The sequence below is a fragment of the Natrix helvetica genome, assembly GCF_964273705.1.
Source record: "Natrix helvetica genome assembly, chromosome: 1".
Lineage (NCBI taxonomy): Eukaryota > Metazoa > Chordata > Lepidosauria > Squamata > Natricidae > Natrix > Natrix helvetica.
In genome coordinates, this window is record NC_138548.1 from 182,103,281 (window position 1) to 182,124,238 (window position 20,958).

At 40.5% G+C, this 20,958-nt stretch overlaps 1 protein-coding gene across 8 annotated transcripts in view; it reads left to right on the forward strand.

The window, feature by feature from the left end:
* Nucleotides 1-6,040: 6,040 nt before the first annotated feature.
* The window catches only part of ABI2 (abl interactor 2), a 58,897-nt gene continuing 43,979 nt past the window's right edge, over nucleotides 6,041-20,958 (forward strand). For 4 of the 8 annotated variants that reach the window (XM_081938679.1, XM_081938680.1, XM_081938681.1 and 1 more), the window contains exon 1: nucleotides 6,051-6,210. In XM_081938679.1, the coding sequence (XP_081794805.1) occupies nucleotides 6,094-6,210 (117 nt within the window). In that variant the 5' untranslated portion in view covers nucleotides 6,051-6,093. Of the gene's footprint in view, nucleotides 6,211-20,958 lie in introns of all 8 variants that reach the window. The other 4 variants (XM_081938676.1, XM_081938675.1, XM_081938678.1 and 1 more) reach the window with 4 other exon arrangements.

Sequence of the window (20,958 nt, forward strand, 5' to 3'; positions counted from 1 at the left end):
TTTATTTAAAACATTTGTATAGCCACCCATCTTCCAACCAACTCTGGCTCCCTCTCAAAAATTAAAAGGTACACAAAATATAAAACTCAACCAGTTAAAGTATAAAACACCAGGAACAATAAAAACCTGGTGCCAGTCTGTGCTAATGTGCCATCACATTAATCTGCCAATGCTTGGGGAAAAGATCAGGTCTTTAAAGCTTTACAAAAGGCTAAAAGAATGGAGGCCTGCTGAACTTTGGGGGTGAGGTGTTTCATAGGGCTGTACAGGTTGTATAGAGTTGTATACATCTTGTCTGACCCTGCTTCCTCATTTTTTTGTTCAAGAGAGCCATCACTTAAGAGAGCACTTTCTGTGGCTGCAACCTATTACTATGGCTGCAGCTCTTGGAGAAAAACAACTGGATGAAAAACTAGCCTGTTATGATATGACCACTGCTTTCAATAGAAATCTATATATGGAAGAATGTCTTGACAACCTGCTTATTAACACTCAGCTTTGCTGCAGAATATTCACGTGTATAGAGTATGTACTATAGACAGGAGCGAGGCAGTAAAAGAGTTTATGTTTCTGCTGAGCTGCATGGAGTGCATGGGGATTTATGTTATTCATAGAGCTGCTGTATTTCAAAAGGCTGCATAATGACTGATGATTTTTAACCCCCTCTGTTGCCTAGCCAGAGAAGACTAATTAGGTATTGTGTTTCCAATTTCTTTTCAATATTCCAGGGTTGCACAGCTGAGTTGAAATGCCCCCTGTACAGAATTTCTATGCACGCTAGAGGATCAAGTTCCCACACAGGGAAATAGTCCATTTGGATGCTTTCAGATACTGGCTTGCTCCACGTAGGAAACTGATTCAACCTTCACAAGCGTCGTTGTCTGCAGAATGGTGGGGAAGACTTTCGAAACAAGTTTCTGTCACTGATGGGACTGCACAACATGTGAGAAAGGCAGCTGGAATTGTCACCAGGTTCTTGTGGGAAGTTAATATTTCAGACTAAGAAAATAATATTAGAAGATAATCCTTTTCTGAATGTTAGCAAATAAAACTCTTAAATATCTAAGTTATGCTGGGGAAAATCTGCTATCTTTAAAACTAATACATATTTGAATGTATAAGTATTATTTTAGTTGTAGGTGTGTGATTCATTTGCAAGCTATCTAAATACTCTGACAACTTCCCAATACTCTTGACAGATTCAAGACTCGTAGGATCATTACTATATGGGTGTCTCATTTGAGCCTGTTCTCACTATTGCCTTGAAAAATAGGAGTGTGAACAGTATTCCATGCTTATTACTCATGCAGAGTTCCTGCAATCCACAGAACAGCCAGTTTTAGACGGTCAGTGCATGAACTGAAATGCACATCTGTGGACAGGCTGGTAGGATATGCTGTGTCAGGCTATTAGTTGTGGCAGCAGAGAGGTTAAAAAGAACAGAAGGTCCTGGAAAAAGTGAGGAGGCCAGCTGGGAGATGCAGGAGGGGGGAATGACAAGCAACAGCCTTGCCCTACTCAATTTTGTTTCATCTAAAATATAGAGTAACTAAAATGTTCCAGGTTTTGCTTTTGTGACTTTGGTTGACCTGCTGAGTTGAACTAAATGAACCTCTAGAAAGTGATGATATTTCATACTCCTACCTCCATCCATCACTGAGTATGGTCTGAAATCTATTTTCTTCTGTTGCTGATCCGTATCCTTCCTCTGTTGCTGACCTGGGAATTGAATGTGTTCTTAACTTCCTGAAATGTTCACAATATTGCGGTCTGATGCCATATTTTACAGCTGAAAATATAGTGCTGAGCACTATGCAATTTTGTCTTTTTTAATTATCATACACATTTTAGGCGCATTAAATACAGTGAACTTCACTTTCATGGTAACTAATGTTTTTTTTGGTAATTGGCTAGGTTATATTGAAACATTAAAAAAAACTGAATGGAAGTGTCTCATATTTTTTAATCAGTTACCTTTTTATCTTTTTCAAAAATATGCATTCTTAGATATTTAATAGCTTTTTAAAAAAGAAACTCATATTGGTATTTGAAGAGTGAGGAACATTTTTCTGCTGCATTGTATGTGTCCATTCATATTCCATAATGCAAATAAAGCTAATTTATTTTTTTAATATAGAAAAGCATTTATTGTAGAATTTGAGAAACATTTTCTAAACACTTGAATATGCATACATAATGTTGCCATTTTCAATAAGTCCAGGAAGTTTAACCTGCAGTCAGAAATTAACTTTTTAACAGAGTTCTATTTTTCTTTGCAAAATTTATGAAGAGTGGAGGATATATATGGAAAATGCCATTTATCTGACCGTAAAATAGCTATCTTATAAATTAATTGTATACACACAGCTTCTCTGTCTACCAACATATGTAATATAGATGCATGCACATAGATGAATTAATTAATTTTTGTCCCATTTCAGATCTGACTCTAGTTTACTATATTTAGTAAGCAAACACAGCAATATACACAAGCAATAATAGGGCTAGTTTGGTCTATGGTTAAGGCACCAGGCTAGAAAACAAGAGACTGTGACTTCAAGTCTCACTTTCACTGTGAAAGCCAGTTGGGTGACTTTGGGCTCAACCAACCTCATGGGGTTGTTGTGAGGAAAATAGGAGGAAGGCATGTTGCATATGTTTGCTACCTTGAGCAAAAATAATAAACTTGGGACACAAATAAATAAACAAACAAAGCAATAAATAAACACATGCAACATATGTTAGTTCAACCTTATGGTGTGATGCCCTCTAAAATCCATAGATCTTAGGTTTTTGGAAGGCTATAAGAGAAAGAGTCATTTTTACCTCTGGCAGCAGCTGTTTTATAAGAAGGGAAACTTCACAGGAATCCTGGTGTTCTTCATACTGATGCATCCAACTCTTATCAAACTTTATACTGATGCATCCAACAGTTATCAAAACAATGAAGTGCAATGATCCTCCTTCACAAAAGAGGCAAGCTTCTAATTTACTGAAGGTAGTCCTCAACTTATGACCACAACTGAGCCCAAAATGTATGTTTCCAAGTGAGAAATCTGTTGGGTTTTGCCCCATTTTGCAACTTTTCTTGCCACCTTTGTTAAATGAGTCACTGCAGTTGTTAAGTTAGTAACATGGTTATTAAGTGAATTTAGCTTCATTGACTTTGCTTGTCAGAAGGTTGCAAAAGGGAATCACATGACCCTGGAACACTGCAACTGTCATAAATATGAACCAGTTGTCAAGCATTAGAATGTAAATCACATGCCCATAGGGATCCTGAAATAAGTGTGAAAAATGGACAGAAGTCACTTTTTTCAGTGCCGTTGTAACTTTGAATGGTCACTAAATGAACTGTTGTAAGTCAAGGTCTACCTTTACATTGAAAAAGCAGGACAATCGTTTCTTCCTTCAGTTGCTTAGATACAGGAACATCATTTGAAGGTGGAGGGCTTGCTAGAATTCTTACATTATAATCTCAACATTAATTCCTTGGCTTAATGATTTCAGCCTAGAATCAGGGTTCTGTTTTGGCTTCTTATGATACCCTGCCAGCTGATAAATCCTGTTACTACCAAATCTGATCTGCATCTGACTTCCTGGCCGAACTGTTGAGGTCTGCAAATACCATATACACAGTGGTGGGTTTCCATTTTTTAAACTACTGGTTTGCTCGTTCATGCACTCATGCATGCACACAACACTTCTGCGCATGCGCAGAAGTGTCTGGGTGGGTGGGTGGAGCCTCCCGCTGCCACTACTACCAGTTTGCTTGATCTGGGTCGAACCGGGAGCAACCCACCTCTGCATATACCCCTCTGGGGCATCAATTTCCATATCCACTGCTGAACTTGGTTTTCTGGTGGCATGCTGCCTGCCTTAGTTAGTTCCCTTAATATGAATGTCAATGTAACCACCATCACACCGAAGAAAAGCAAGTGTCAATCCAAGATGCCCTCTTCTGTTGAGTATGTTCTTGGATGAGGTTCATTTGCTGGTAGATGTACAAATTGAAGCCTTCACTTTTTCCTGCAATATATGTGGCACCACTACTGCAACTCAGTCCACAGTAAAGTGCTGCCAGAGTTGAAAGCCAGAAAGCAGAAGCACTTTGTGAATATTGTTTATCCCCCCTTTGCTCGAGAGTCATCATTCCTTGACCACTGGTTATATGTGTCACTGGGCTCTCTATATCCTTTTTATGAAATATTTTTCTACTTTTGCAAATCTTAGAAGTTGTTCCGCTTTTTCTCATATCATGTGGTTGAGTGTGAGTGTGCTGCAGCTTTAGCTACATAAGCAGGAATATTCTCCGTGAAATCACTGGTGTAGGATGCTTCTCTTTTTACTATTTTTAAACTTTTTCTTTCTTTCTGTTTCCCCTCCTACACAGCAGGCTACTGAAAATTGGATAGATTGTACTTTCCTTTGGATTGCCTGTTCTCAATTCTAGGCAGCCAGATTGTTCATTGATCTAACTGAATTTCACAAAAGAATGCAATGTTTTTAGTACCCGGTTTGCTTAAATATCTTCAGTGTGGCTTACAATGTGGTTCTATTTTCAAAACCACTGATTATATTTTGCCCCACAGGTGGATTAGTTTTAATTTTGTACAAAGTTTACAAAGGTCCACCTCTGTTTACCTCTAGAAATGTTCCTATAGTCTCCGAAAACTGAAACCAAATTGACAGTTTGAAAAACTATTAAGCTATGAGACTGGCACCAGGGAGAACCAGATTCTAGTCCACTCTCAACCAATGGAAGGTCACTGGATTACTTTGGGTCAGTCAATTCCTTTCAACTATAAAGATGTTGACGTGGGGAAAATGGAAGAGGCTGAGCTCCTGAACAAACAAAAGTACAAAGCTAGCTGCATCTCCAAAAATATACTTTTGTTTAAGAACAAGATAAATGGTTTTCAGATTCAGATTGATTCATAATCTAGCTTTTGAAAAAGTGTTGCAGTTCAATTTGACAAGTTTTAATGTCTTCAGTTGAATTCACCCAACATTGCAGTTGGTAGAATAATTCAAGCAATTCTTCAAATTAGGTTACTTCTGATACAGTACATTGACCATTGCAAGGATGTAACCCTTTGAAGCCTTTGATGTAAGCCTCTGTGTATTATTATTTATTAAGGCATTTTTAACTGTACCTTGATATGATTATTATTTATACAATATTGTTTTATACTATATTGTTCTATGCTGGACTTCGGAAATAATAAACTTGACGTTTCATGATTGTGGAATCCAACTCGCTTAATCAAATGGCTGAAATTGTGAATTACACACTCAGACAAAACAGATCTAAAGTTGATATGTGATACAGTCACCAAGATTTAGGTCTCAATCAATAATAATTTTCTGACTGTATCAAATACCATTCTGTTTAAAATGCCTCAAGGTTCTTATGTTCAGATGGTTCATGTTAAAAAAGTAATACAGTAAAGAAATGATTAGGGACAAACAGGGAGTCCAGGTAATAAAAAGCCTTAAATCTGAATGGGCAAATATATAAACAGAGAGTGGGAGACGTTCTTTTTTCTCCCGCCTTTTCTCCAGTCACTATCCCGGTACCCTAGTGACTCGTCGGACGCAGTCTGAATACAATCCCTCGCAAACCTTTCCCCACCCATCCTTCTCCTCCTGGAAGCCAGAAAGGCAAGTGGACGCAGCACTCTTTCTACTCTCCGTGTAGTTCCCCCCCCCTTACTCCCTCCCCCCGCGTCGGGATGCAGGTACCGGAAGTGGGAACAGAAAGCGGGTGGGCGGTAGGGAATAGCCGGGAAAGGGGGCGCGCGAAAAAGAATTTTAATGGAACGCTTTGGCGCAGGCGCAGTGGCCGCCGCTGTTGGTGGCTTGCGCCTCGCCTCTGGTGAGGAGCGGACGGTGGGTGGGAGGGAGAACTTGAACCCCGCGGCCAGCGGGGGGTCGGTGAGCGCCGAGCGAACGGCAGAGGACGCGGATCTAACTGCTGCAGGCGTTGTGGGCAAAAGGCGGGACGCCTGGGTTTTTTGGGTGGGTGGGGGTGGAAAGGAGGGGACAGAGGGGCGGGGCTGAGCGCGCACGCGCGCGCGCGAGGATGTGAAGATGGCGGAGCTGCAGATGCTGCTGGAGGAGGAGATCCCGGGAGGGCGCCGGGCCCTCTTCGACAGCTACACCAACCTCGAACGGGTGGCCGAATACTGCGAGACCAACTACATCCAGGTACGGTGCGGTCGCTGTCTTTCCTAATTGCCCCCCTGGCTGCAACAAAGAGAGAAGGGGTGAACGCTTGGAGTGCGCGCTCGTATGCATGCATAGATGCATGCTTGCATGCATGCATGCCATACGGAATGTCGATGCCCCTCTCCTCTCCATCCCAGCCCCCTCAACTGGCCTTTGAGGCCTAGAAGGAGCTTGGAATGGTATGAGAACGAGGGGAGTGTGGAGAAGAGGTCGGTGCCCGTTTAACGCCCACGCAAAAAGACGCTGGGTCTCAGATTTGAGAGGTGCCCCTAATCCAGAGATTTCCTTTCAGAAAGATGTGTCCCGTATGTGTTCCAGACTGATAACGCCTTGGAACTCATAGCTATCTGGGATCATTGATGTATAAAATGTTTCCCATTCTGTAACTGGAATAGTGTGCTATATTTCTGTTTGCTACACCTTGGAAATAAGGGCAAAAGGTGATTTTGGACTAATAGGTGAGGAAATTTTTCACTGGCGACAAGAATAAACCCCTGACTCCACGTGTAATGCTATTCCTCAAAAGACATTACATGTATCTTTATTAAGGATTCCTTTTCTCTCGGTTAACGATGTGCTCCTTTTAATAACTACTGCCCTGTAATGTTAATGTTGTGTTCCTTATAAGAAGGTATTGATTAATAACATAATTCAAAGCTATGGTTATCAGACTGCCTCATTTGCTAAAATTGTGATTTGGCACCAGTTCTGAATGTGATGTCAAACTGTATTGAGCTTCATGGCTCCTACTGAGACGTCGTAATGAGCTGAATATGTGGCTGGCTAGCTGATTACTCTTCTGATTTCTGCTGATTCTTCAAAGGAAAAAAACATCCCGATTTTCTCCTCCATAAACAAAGCTAGAGACTGACATGATGCTTCAATATTTAAATTGAAATCATAAGGAAATATTTTTAGCTTAGAACGTTATATGCATTTTAGTGTTGCTTTTTAAAATGGGGAGGAATATAAGGTGGATAGGTAGGTAGGTAGGTAGATAGATGATAGATAGATAGATAGATAGATGATAGATAGATAGATAGATGATAGATAGATAGATGATAGTCAATAGTCTAATTGCAATCTCTCTGTCTCATTTATAAACGGAGTGATGTTCTTAGCATCTATTACTTAGTGTGCAGCCTTATTAATATTGCACATGGTAATATAATTTAATAGCTTTCTGCTTGGTGATTATAATTTTGTATTTCAAATATTTTTTCGAGAAGTTAGTATGACCAGTTAAAACATCATTATTACATTCTAAGATATTAAAAAAAAACCAGTCACATTTTGCTGGGGAGATGTTGTAAATTAAGATTTAATTATGGCTTTCTATTGACAAAGAAGATGTGTCGAACAATTGAATGCAATGAATTTGCTTCATGGGCAAGTTACGAAATTGCAGTTCCTTTTTGATTATCAGATAGGTTTATTACTTATTAAATTGGTTTAGTTAACTATCTAATCTTGAATGTGAAGTTTAAATTATCAACCACTTAAACACATCTGGGTCATAAGGAATAGGCAAAGAAAAGATGGGTAATTCTCTTATGTAATATTTTTCTTTTCATTATATCAATTTCTGTATCATTTATATCAACATGTTTCTGATTTGAAGACTAAAATGTATGTGGCATTGATAAAAATTCTGAAGTTTTAGAACTTTTCTTTTTCTGTGTACAGTGTAAATAAGTAAAATGTTTTTGGCAGCAAAGTATATTCATAAGTTTCTATTTTGCATATGAATGTACATATTTGAAGATCAAAAGAACTGAGAGTTTTAAAAAGCTCTAAGAAAATGTGCAGCGTGACTTGCTTGTTTTTCCTGAATTGGATATTGAATTCTATAATTGGAAAGCTTTTGTACTTACTGTAGTGTGTTATGAGGCACGTATGGCTTCCCCATGTTATTCTTTACATACAATGAGTTTATAGTCCGAAGTGAACATAAGATTTTTCTTTCTGATACTGTAACATAAAATGAATAAAATATTTTTGCTATATTGCTTTAAATTACTGCATGCATTGATGTTGCAAAAATGGTATTGTTTATTGGTTTGATTTTAATCATAATGCTTAAAGATGAATTCTGTTAGCTTCACCTGGGGACGATTGGATTTTTGAAATATTTTGCTGAAATAATATGTGCCAAGGGAATCTTTATCAGTATGTTAGGGTATGTTATAAATCTGAAGTATTCCAATGAAAAATGTAGAATTTAAGGGACAATGGTCAAGGAGGAACAGTTTGGGATAGCACTTTATATATTAGCCAGCTATAATGTTAAAATAAAGCCGCCCAATTGTTTTGGAGCAAATATTTGTACAAGGGCTCAGTAGATTTCTTTATTTCTAAATTTCCTGCTGAAAAGCAAAAATGCAGTCTGAACTTTGGTAGCACATTTTCAATCTGTTTCAAGCAGCTTCTTATTTTTATTCACTCTTCATTAATCTAGTGGAGATTATTTTCTATTTTTTTGTATATAGAGCTCATGCTGACTTTCTGTGAAGTTATTCTATTTTCAGTCTAGTTTCTCTTACTCACTTCTTCTTTTTTCCATGGTCATTTCCCCCAAGTTACACTCTTAACCCTACAAAGAAAAAAAGAGGGGCTGTCCTGCATATGGAATTGCTCATTGCCTTGCATCCTTCATTAATTCTGTAGTAAGGAACAGGTTTTTTAAAAAAACATACTTAAAGACATACCATATTTTTTGGTGTATAAGACGCACCAAGATTTTGAAGAGGCAATTTTTTTAAAAAGGTAGGTAGATAGAGGCAGAGAGAGGGAGAGAAAGAAATATAGTAGGAAGGTAGGGAGAGAGAGAGTAGTTAGGTAGGTAGGGAGATAAAGGGATAGATAGAGAGAAATAGAGAGAAATATAGAAATATAGAAATACAGTAGGTAGGTAGGGAGGGAGAGAGAGAGTGTAGGTAAGTAGGCAGGCAGAGGGATAGAGAGAGAAATAGAGCTAGAGATAGAGAAATACAGTAGATAGGGAGAGAGAGAGTTAGGTAGGTTGGTAGGGAGAGGGATAGAGAGAGAAATAGAGAGAGAGAAATACAGTAGATAGGTAGGGAGAGAGAGTGAGGGTAGGGAGGTAGATAGAGGGGAGGAGAGAGAGAGAGAGAGAAATACAGTAGGTAGATGGGGAGAGAGAGTAGGTACGTAGGTAGATGTTTCCAGGTGTATTTATCCATGTGCTGCAGAAGGAAATCGCTGACAATCTGCAGCACCTAAGACTTTGTTTCTGTTGGCAGAGCACTTGATCAATGTAATTCTCATCAATCACTCTAATTAAAGAGCTTTCCGAAAGGAAAAAAAAAAGTTTTGCACTTGACGAACCTCCCCAAAAGGGCCTGTTTTTCGCAAAAACGGGCCCATTTTTTAAAAAAAGGCATGAATAGTCTTGGGGGATAGTCTTGGGCTTGCAGAGTGCTCCAGCCCCCCCCCAAAACAAGCAAAAAAGTCCAGTTTTTCGCAAAAACGGGCCCATTTTTTGTCAAAAAAAAATGCATGAATAGCCTTATGGAGGCTTATAGAGTGTTGCTGGGGGCTGCGGGGGGGGGGGGAACGGCCTGTTTTTTGCTCATTTCCGCCCTCCCCAGCCCCTAGGAGCTCTCTGAAAGCCTCCATAAGGGTATGCACAGCCATTTTGGTGAAGGGGGTGGGGCTTCGGGAGGCAGAATATGCTGTATTCTGTATATAAAACACACCCAGATTTTCAGCCTCTTTTTAGAGGAAAAAAGGTGCGTCTTATACTCTGAAAAATACGATACTTAGACTTCCCCATTCACTCTCAAATATGCTTTCAAGTAACCTAGAATAAAATTTTCCCCCATGTTCATTCAAAATATTCACAATTTTCCAAAAAATGAGCTTGTCGCTGTATGTTTTCACCAAACTACTCCACAGGATCAGGCCATGTTCACTAAGAAGTACTGCAACTTTCTTGTATCTCTTTGCTTCATTTCCTTCCTTCCTTCACTCCCTCCTTCCTTCCTAGGCTCATTTACCATTTTTATATGCCATTGTTGTCACCTGTGGGATACATAGATACTAACTGCTGCCACTCATTGCTTTAAAATATAAAGAGATTATAAATTGGGTTATCAGCCTTTATTATACCTCTGTCACATGTAGTATTTCCAGCTGAGGACAGTACTAGTCAATTTTGCACTTTTTGGTGTGTTGGGGCAATCAGAGCTAGTTTTACCCAAGCATGCTCGTACTGAATGTACAATCTTGCATATTCGAACTTTAGATTTCCTTGTAATCCAATATATTCTTGTTTTCATCTCATAACTGTAGAAGTAAAGGCAGTTATTGATATATATATATAGTCTAAGTGCACAGAAAAACTTTAAAATATATTTTTATTTCTTTCAAAGCCTGTATGTATGTATGTATGTATGTATGTATGTATGTATGTATGTATGTATGTATGTATGTATATATAGATGTTTTGACAAGGCACCTGGTATGCCCCAAATTTGGGAGGGATATATATTTATATATTTATATTCATTCTATATATAAATTAGAAATCTGAAAAAATTATGACATGCAATTGGCTCCTTATTAATTTGATGAATGACTTTTGAATTTTAGTTGATTTGATTTTTTTAGGGTGGTGTTTTATTGTGAACAATCCAGAAAGCTTTGATAATTGGTCTGTTTATTTATTACAAACAAGTAAATAAAGTGACATGTTGCGGAATGAGATTGCAATATCATGGGTGAAACATGGATAGTATTACTGGTATTATTTTACCCTTGCTTTATTAGGTGAATGAGGGATATATTACATATTAATCAAAATTATGCCGTAAATGGTTAATATAAGCAGACCTTTGGTTACAAATGAGATCTATTCCTAAGTCGGTCTTTAAATCAAATTTGCAGATAAGTCAGAATACTTACTTAATATTGTGATCCTACTTAAAAGACGGACATCATTATTCTTCTTTGAGCCCATAAATTACTAAAACAATACAATGTTTTCATGAGTGTCACAAAACAATGCATGTTTATTATTCAAACCATTTGTATTTTTATTCCATTTTTTTAAAATTGTAGGCTTTAGGGCTATGCTGTTTTACTGAAAGCAACCTTGTTGCATGGTTGTAGGTATACTAAAAATCTTTATAGAGTACATCAGGGGTGTTAAACTCAAGGCCCGTGGGCAGAATCTTGCCTTCAGGGTGCTTAAATCCAATCTATGGGGCCGGCCTGCAAACATCAAAGGACTGGCCTGCGATGATTCTGCTGGCCAAAAATGGGCCATGTGGAGGCCTTCCAAGGCCCCTGTTGTGACTTGTTTTCATCCAGCAGAGCGCTGTTGGAGGCAGAGGAGGCTGAAAATGGGTTGAGCGGGGCCTCCTGGAAGCCTCTGTGTGGTCCATTTTTGGCCAGCATAGAGCTGCAGGTGGCTGTGGGGGGAAAATGAGGCATGTGGCCCTTGCCCGCTGTCCCCTGTTTTGGCCGGCAGGGTGTTGCAGAAGGTGTCCGTCTTGTCTCTGCTGTCTGCCCCTCCCTTCCCCCCGATCTGCAGAGGAGAACTACAGTGCTGATCCGGCCCTTGAAGAAATCCAGTTTGACACCCCTGGAGTACATCATTAATGTAATATACTGGTTGGAGGGATGCAAGGTGTTAAATCAGAATATCTTTTAAATATCAATTTATACCATTTGCATCCATTTACATCATTTTGTAATTATATAATTAACATAAATGGCCTTATTTATAGTAAAACTTTGATTTAATGGATTAACACTCATTTTCATGGCTAAACTGCCAATTTAGCAGGGAATAGATATCAAATGGAGTAGAGTTTGATCAGAAAAGTTTTCCATTGTATCTAATGTCGGCTAAACCAGCTATTTGGTGGACAAACCTTTGATTTAACACATATTCAATATAAATAAGGAGTGGTCTCCAAATTTAAAAAAAAATGTTTTACCTGAAAATTGCTAATTGAGGTTTATAAAAATATTTTTCTGGATTATGATAAGATTAGAAACAACCAATTAATGGCCATTTTTTAAAAAGTGCAAATACAGAAACACGTAGTGCTTCTGATTGATGTTCGATATTTTTGCATTGTTTAAATTTTTTTTTAAAGTATTACTGTTTCAATACCAAATGCAAGTAAAAACTCAGCCTTTTGTTTTGCACTAAGCTGTCTATAACAGAAAAAGTTTTGATTTATACACTCATGTACCCTTCATTACCTTTTCTGAAATGCATGTGTTTTTATAAAATATTAGAAAGAAAATGTCTTAGAGGTAAATAAAGAGATATGTAGCAAAGTCAGATAATTTAAGAAAATATTTAAAAAAAAGTATGGACAAGAATTACTTCATTTAATAGTACTAGCTTTGAAATTGATTAGGTAAATTCTTGCATATTTCATAAAATATTGTCAATTATTATTTTAAACATTTTTTGAAAATATGTATTTAAACATTAAGATTTTAAAATGTGATCTAATTGCTTTAGTTTTTGTGAAAGAAATTTGCATTTAATCCTAAGGATGTTGAATTTCTGAATTTCCAGGGTGGAAACTGTTGAAGCCATAATTAAATCTAAGGTTTTTTTCTGTATATTATGCAATAATCAGGATTCAAATTGGAGAAATTAACTATCTTCATCAATTCTGGACTATTAATTATTTTTCTTAAGCTTCTGTTCTGTTGAAGGAGACACAACAAGTATAAGCTAAGGTTAGTTGGATAAATTTCTGATTATACTTGATTACCATATTTTTCAGAGTATAAGATGCACCAGAGTATAAGACGCACCAAGGTTTTGAAGAGGCAAATTAAAAAAAAAGTAGGTAGGTAGATAGAGGAATAGAGAGGGAGAGAAAGAGAGAGAAATACAGTAGGTAGGTAGGGAGAGAGAGTAGTTAGGTAGGTAGGCAGATAAAGGGAGAGAGAGAGAAAGATAGAGAGAGAGATAGATAGATAGATAGATAAATACAATAGGTAGGTAGAGAGAGAAAGTAGGGAGGGAGGGAGGGAGGGAGAGAGAGTGAGTAGGGAGAGTGAGGTAGGTAGGTAGATAGAGGGATACAGAGAGAGAGAGAAATACAGTAGATAGGTAGGGAGAAAGAGGGTAGGTAGATAGAGGGATAGAGAGAGAGAAATACAGTAAGTAGGTAGGGAGAGAGAGAGAGAGTAGGTAGGTAGGTAGGTAGGTAGGTAGGTAGGTAGGTAGGTAGGTAGGTAGATGTTTCCAGGTGTATTTATCCCATGTGCTGGAGAAGGAAATCGCTGACAACCTCCAGCACCTAAGACTTGTTTCTGCTGGCAGAGCACTTGATCAATCTAATTTTCATCAATCACTTTAACTAAAGAGCTTTCCGAAAGGAAAAAATATGGCCCATTTTTTACTCATTTCTGCCCTCCCCAGCCCCCAGGAACTTTTAAAGAAAAAGAATAATAATCACTCTATCTCACACAGATTTGTACCACATAAAATTAGTGCCTGAATATTTGTACTGTCTGCCTGAAGAATAGGCTGCCTTTTTCCCTTGGAGATAAAAGAAAGATGATTTAAAATGCACTTTTAATTTTAGGATAGTCAGAAGGTATCTTCCCTGTGGTCATGATGCCAGTCCCAAAAATGTAGCAAAATTTCTCCCATTGCTATTAATGCCATGTAGGGCATTACCTTAGAATCATTAGATTGTACTGTTTAGGAGGACTCATAGCAACATTGGGCTGGAAGGGGCCTCAGAGGTCTTCTGGTCCAAACCTCCTGATCCAGGCAGGAGTCTTATACCATCCCACTCAAATTGTTATCCAGTCTATTTTTGAAAATCTTCAGTGATGGAGCAATCACAACCCCAGGAGGCAAACTGGTCCACCAATTTATTTCTGTGTCGGAAAATTTCTCTTTACTTCTAGGCTGGATCTGTTTTTAATAATCTTCCACTGATTACTTCTGTACTCTAGTGCCCTAAAGAATAAGCTTATTCTTGTAATCATGAGTCATAAAATATAGCATGAATATGAATATTCTTGTCAATGAGCTGGTTAATCTGCATAATCCAATAAGAATGTTAGTTTCTCTTTAATACATACAATATAGTAGCAAAAGTTGAAAAAAGTTTTTGTTTAAAATAACATTAACTGTTTTTTGAATATTGCCACTTCTATTGCCAGATTTGCCAGATTATATTGCCAGATCATTTTACTCCTTTATATGGAGATTGGCCAATGTTTCTAACATAGAAGACAAGAGACATTGCCATAAATCCTCATCTCTCAGTATTGCTATTAGTTAGCCACAAAGATGTGGGCATTTCCTCTGGCAGCATTATTGCACTATTTAATAATGTCACTTACAGTATCAGGGAATATATCCTTGCTTACCTTTCATCGAGTTATAGGCATGTGACAGCAGCTGTAGAGAAATATTGAGATAGCCTTGAAGAAACAAGGCAGGAATAGTTAAGTAAACATCAATTCAGTCCTGGGAAAGAAACTGAAGAGTATTCCACCTTGATTCTCTTTGATGTAAGAGCTGGCAGAGGAAAATCTCTTCAGGCGTTAAAGATTCAGTTATTGAAACCTACCTACAACAATAAAGTTCTTGTAGTCTTTACAGGTCTGTTTTCTGACTTGGCCAACCTCAAAACCTGGCAGTGTTTCCATTTATTTTATTGTTCCCCTTTCCTACACATATGTAGGAGTGTGAATGTATGTATCCCTTTGCATGATGCAATATATATTTCTTGTTTGTTTATTCAATTTATGTAACTTATTTTATAGTTATTTAAAATTTATGTAGTCTTGCCATTTGGACATACTGGGTATGGAGCTTGGAGTCAAAAACATGCAAATTAACTTTGATTTAAATGATAATTATAGCAGTTTAAAGGTTGGTTCTTTTATCAAAGGCAGGGTTATGTTAGTGTATTTTTTCTAAACTATCAGGAGGATTAGTATCAAGTTTTGATTGAACTATGATTTTGGTGGATTTTCCTTCCATTTGTTGGATTTAACGAGTCTGTTATAATACATAACGTTAATTTTGCTATACAACATTGAAGTGCAAGCAATATTAAATTCTATAACAGACTTTTATGGTAAATATAGAAAAATAATTTGGGATACATAGGAGTTAGAAATTTAATAACCAACTGCTGTATTATTTGTCGCCTTTATTGACTCCCAGTTTGTTCCCTGCATGTATAATGGTCATGGAGAGGTAAAGCACCTACTGAATATCTTTGAAGCCTGAACATATAATGATCATGGATTCCTGTTTTCCCAAATTTTCATCACTTTAGAGATGACAAAAAGAAACCAAGATCCCTCTCATCATTAAGGTTTTTTAAAAAAGAGTATAAAGAAATATGACAGGATAAAGATTTTTATCATTTTATGTTATATTCAGTGTGTCTCTAGAAATGAGATATGGAATGCATAAATTCTAATAAATAATCCTTTAGAATTCTGCATTTTTGTTTCTATCAAAAAGTACCTCACATGTTATGGTTTGTGCTGAACAGAATAGTTTACTCTTATTTTTTTAAAATTGACACTAAAAAAAAGGAAGGAAAAATAAAAATTAAAGGAGTAGAAATAACACCAGAAAAAGAAAACCAGCTTCATCAAATAAAATACTATTAATTATGTCACTATATTGCCAAAAGCCAAAATGAGACTGCAGTCGGGAACTGGTTGAGGGAGGAAGGAAAAGGCTTAGGGTAGCTATATCCTAGAACAGTGATGGCGCATCTATGGCACGAGTGCCACAGCGCACGCGAGGCGCTGCCCTGTCATCTGGCCAGCTGAGTTCATCCCTTTTTAAAGCCATTTTTTCCCCTCCCCAGGCTCCAGAGCCTTTGTAGGAGCCTGGGGAGGGCGAAAAGAGCCTCCCCCCGCCCCCTCCGGAGGCTTCATGAGCTTCCCTGAAGCCTCTGGAGCGCAAAAAACCAGCCCTATGGGCAAACCGGAAGTCACTTGTGTGATTCCAACATAGTTCTAACCTTTTGACACATTGTAATGAAAAAGAGGTTCCAGCAGTCTAAACAGATAAGTTTGGACTCTCCATTATTCCCTTAGTTTTGTTTCATTTGATTTAACTTCTTTTTTATTTTTCCTTCCCTTCGTTAAGCTCTATTTAATTTTGGGAGCAGGCTTGGAGTTTTTACCCCTTTTTCTCATGCTGCAGCGTCCTGAGCTCATGCTCAGGCGCTTGTGGCTTTTGAGCTTGTCAGCGAGTTTCCGCGGCCAGGATCAGCTTGTCCAACACTCATGCAACCCGTGGGAAGCCAAAAACAGCTCCCGATGAAAGAGTGTGGTGGCGGAGGTTTGCAGCCTCGCTTAGCTCCGTGTGCAGCCATTTTGAACTGCCTCATTTTCCCGCACTTTTTCCTTGCTGGCTCAACTTGCCTAGCTCCAGCGCAGATTGCTGTGCTGTAGGCTCTTCCTATCCGGATTGCTGGCGAGATAGCTACCTCCACAGCATTCTCTTGTGGCATCGGAGTTTTTGGCCAGGTGTGGTTGTACTCCTCGTTAATCAGATCTGCCTCGGCATGGGAGCCATTTCCAATTCACACCAAAGAAGCTATTTTTTCTTTTTCGGCTCTGCTTGCTAATTGGGTCACGGCTACTATGTGGGCTCGCCCTTCCCCTTTCTTTCCACGCTTGCAACTGGTGGGTGAGTGGAATCCCGACCTCTACTGCTTCTCTAGTGTGTGACTTGCCTATTCCTCCCAGGCCTGAGAAAACTCTTCATCCTCCTCACAGCATTAATGGTGGAGCAAGGCCCAATAGAAGATGTGGAGCAGGCAGGCCCTTCCACCAGTCTGCAGCAATGTGACCAGCACCCGGGCAGATTAGCTCCCCTCCGCCCTGCGATACAGGACATGACTCGCATGGTTCCTGGCCAATGAGGAAACTATCTGGGGTGAGGAGGACATAGCGGACCAGGACCTGTGTGAAGATGAAGGGGTCATCCCTGACAAACCCGCTTTCACGTGTCTCTTTAAACTGGCCTTGTTTAAATCCATTTTGTACAAGGTGAAGGCCTCTTCCCATCCGGGAGTTACCGCTCCACCGGAACAGGGTATCATGGATCTTCTGGATTCCAACGGGGGTCTATTCAGTGAACCGGTTCAGGCACAGGAGATTGTTCCTTTGCCTAAATTATTCATGGACATGGTTTAGAGGCAGTGGGCGCAGCCAGGGGCTCTCGCCACCCCTAGTGGCAGTGATAGGAGACTATATATTGTAGATCCGACCCTGGAGGAGCTCCTGAAGTTATCTTCTGTAGTTGCTCCTGTCACATCACTGACCTCATTTTCTGTTCTACCCCCTGATCTTCTAGTGGTTACCTTCCTGGGACACTAGATTGTATCAGGATGTTAATAAGCTGATAGCAATGGCTGAATGCACAGCGAACGCCACCCTTAATGCTGTCAAATTGCATCCAGAGCTCTGACCTCCAATGTTATTTTGTGTTGCCTCCTGTGGCTTCGCCGCTGGCACACAGACATGAGGTACAAGTGGAAATTGGCCTCTGCTCCCTTTAAGGGGGGGGGGGGTTAAACAGTTTGGAGACTCCTTTGACCCAGTTCTTGTCAAAATCAAGGACAAGAGAAAGATGGTGCCCTATATGTCCAGGAGAGCAGATCGCAGATCCCCTTCCTACTTTCATAGGCAGTCCTTTTGAGCACCTGAGTCGAATGCCGGTACTGCTCCGTTTCAATGCCCAACCGTCAAGGGGCTGACTGACCTTAGGACAAGTAATCCTTTCGTGACAAGGGCAGACAGCAGCCATTCTCCAGACATCCATTTCGGGGAGGCTCAAACTCCCCGGAATAAGTGACCCCCAACCAACTCTCCCATTGGAGGGTGGTTACAGCTCTTCACTGCCCAATGGGAACTAATCACCTCAGATCAGTGGGTCCTACAAATGATAAGGCTAGGTCTGACCTTGGAGTTCATCTCCCCCCCGTCACTTCATTTGTCGTTCCATCTCCACCTGTCCAGCCAAGAGAGCCCCCATGAAAGAAGAGCTCCACTACTTACTGGAAATTAGGGCTATAGAGCCAGTTCCCACGGGCAGGAGGGCATGGGGTTCTACTCCATCCTCTTTCTCGTCCCAAAGAATTCAGGGGAGAGGAGAGCAATTTTAGACCTCAAGAAGCTCAATATCCATCTAGCATACAAATGCTTCAAGATGCAGTCTCTTCAATTGATCCTGGGCTTCATTTGGGAGGGAGATCTTTTAATATCAATAAATCTCAAGGAAGCGTACCTCTGATTCAGCCATCGCACAGAAGGTTCCGGAGGTTCTACTTTGCAGGGTGTCATTACCAATAAAGAGCCCTGCCGTTTGGCTTCTCATCGGCTCCCAGGACCTTCACCAAGTTGATGTCGGCGGTTGTTGGTGACGTAGAAAAAGCAGGCGCAAACAGGAGTAAGGTTGTGCTGGGAAGGCCACCCTGAGCATCGTTTGGGGCTCCCTTTTATTGTCAAACTTCTCAGAATAGAAAAAGCTCATTGGACAGAAAATCCACTTGGCAACTATTGATTGGTTTACAGATGCATGCTTTCCTCATGGACACTTCATGATGAAGATACGTGACCCATATGTTTATAAGTTAATTTATTACTGCTTGCAATGTGCAAATTCCATCGTCTCTTCTTGTAAGCAGAGGATTAAGAGTAAGGAACGTGGACTTTGATTAATCAGTGTGGTTTGCCAACTACTGAATAATTAATTAACTCCACAGACGATAGCAGCTTATCTCAGATCACAGCCAGTAAGACTCCAGTGCTACCTGGATGACATACTCATCTAGTTGTCCTCCCGACCATAAGCAATGTGCGACCTCCAAATTACAATGAGAACCCTAAAAGATCATGGGTTCTCCATTAATTTAGAGAAAAGTCATCTGACATCCACCACCAGATTGCTTCACCTAGGTGCAGTGATTGACACCCTGACCTGCCAGGTGTTCCTCTCACAAGACCGCCTTACAGCATCGAGTCACTGGTACGCCAAGTTCAAGCAACAGGTGTCTATTGTCCTTCTTTCCCAGTTGCTCGGAAAGATGATTTCGTGCCTTGCTATAGTGCCATGGGTGAGACTCCATTCCAGGGAACTCCAATGGTTTGTCTTGCCACTACAAAAGGTCAACACAAGCAACTCCTCAGCCATTGTTCGAGTTCCGACTTGGGTTCTACAATCCCTCTGCTGCTGGCAATCCCCTGCCATGTCAAAGGGAAGTCTCTTCAGAGAATCCATTTGTCTCACCATCACGATGGATGCCAGCCTGTTCGGTTGTGGCGCCCACCTGCACAACCAGATAGCGCAAGGCAGGTGGTCCACAGAAGACCTGTCACACAATGTCAACTGACTGGAGCTGAGAGCGGCACGTCTGGCTCTCCTCCACTTCAGGAGGAAGATATAGGGTCAGCATGTCCTGATTTTAACGGACAGAGTGGTGACAAAGGGGCATATCAACTGCCAAGGGGGTACCCGGTCCAGATCCCTCATGGCGGAAGTGGAGACTCTGGGAAGGAGGGCAGAAAGACACATTGGCTCCATTTGAGCGGAGCATATCTCTGGGGTAAGCGACATAGACTAGCTGAGCAGGACCACCATTGATCAGTCAAAGTGGTGCCTGCATCTGGATCTTTTTCACCAACTGTCCCTGAAGGTCAGGCAACCTCTAGTCGATCTTTTTGCCCGCCTGGAGAACACCCACCATCCCAGGCTTTTCCCCACAGTTCCAGTCTCCTCTGGTGGAGGGTGCCTCCTGGTCTCCTGAACATATTCCCGCCACTGCCTCTCATTCCCAGAATAATCTGGAAGATCCTGACAGAGGAGGCGGAGGTTCTCCTGGTGGCTCCCTTCTGGCCCAGATGATCCTGGTTCGCTGACCTCGTCAGCCCTCCATTGCCAAGCCCTGGAGAATTCCTCAGGACAAGGTCTCTCTCAGTCAGGGGGTCTTCCTCCATCCAGAGCCTCAGTGGCTCCAGTTGACCATCTTGCACTTGAGAGGGACTTCCTGAAGAGGGGTAGGTTCTCCAGCAAGGTCATCCAAACCATAAAAGCCTCCAGACAAGCTTCATCCATCAGAATTTACGAGTCCACCTGGGCCGCCTTCTCCAAGTGGTGTTCCAGGAAGTACATTGACTCCATCACAGCCTCAATCCCTCAGGTAGTGGACTTTCTGTAGGATGGTCTTGATAGAGGGTTATCCCCCAATACTCTTCGATGCCAGGTGGCAGCGTTGTCTATGATTTTGGCTTCTCACAACCATCAATCTATCATTCATCACACTAGAGCTGCAGTTTCCTGAAAGGATCCGCGAATCTGAGGCCCCCAGTCATTCACTGTTATTTATCCTGGGAGCTGGCAGTCATCTTATGAGCTCTCACTTGTGCTCCATTTGAACCACTGTGATCTTCTACTCTCAGACACTTGACTCTTAAAACCGCCTTTCTCATAGCCATCAAATTGGCCAAGAGAATTTCGGAGTTGGCGGCGCTGTCGGTCAGGGAGGACTTATGCATTATCTACCCTGAGAAAGTCATTCTCCACTTGGAGACTTCATTTATTCCAAAAATCAACTCCTGGTTCCATAGGGCCCAGGAGGTCATTCTACCGGACTTTTGCCCAAAACCCAGACATCCCAGGGAGCAAAGCTGGCACATACTCAATGTCCGGAGAGCCCTGCAGAGATACATTAA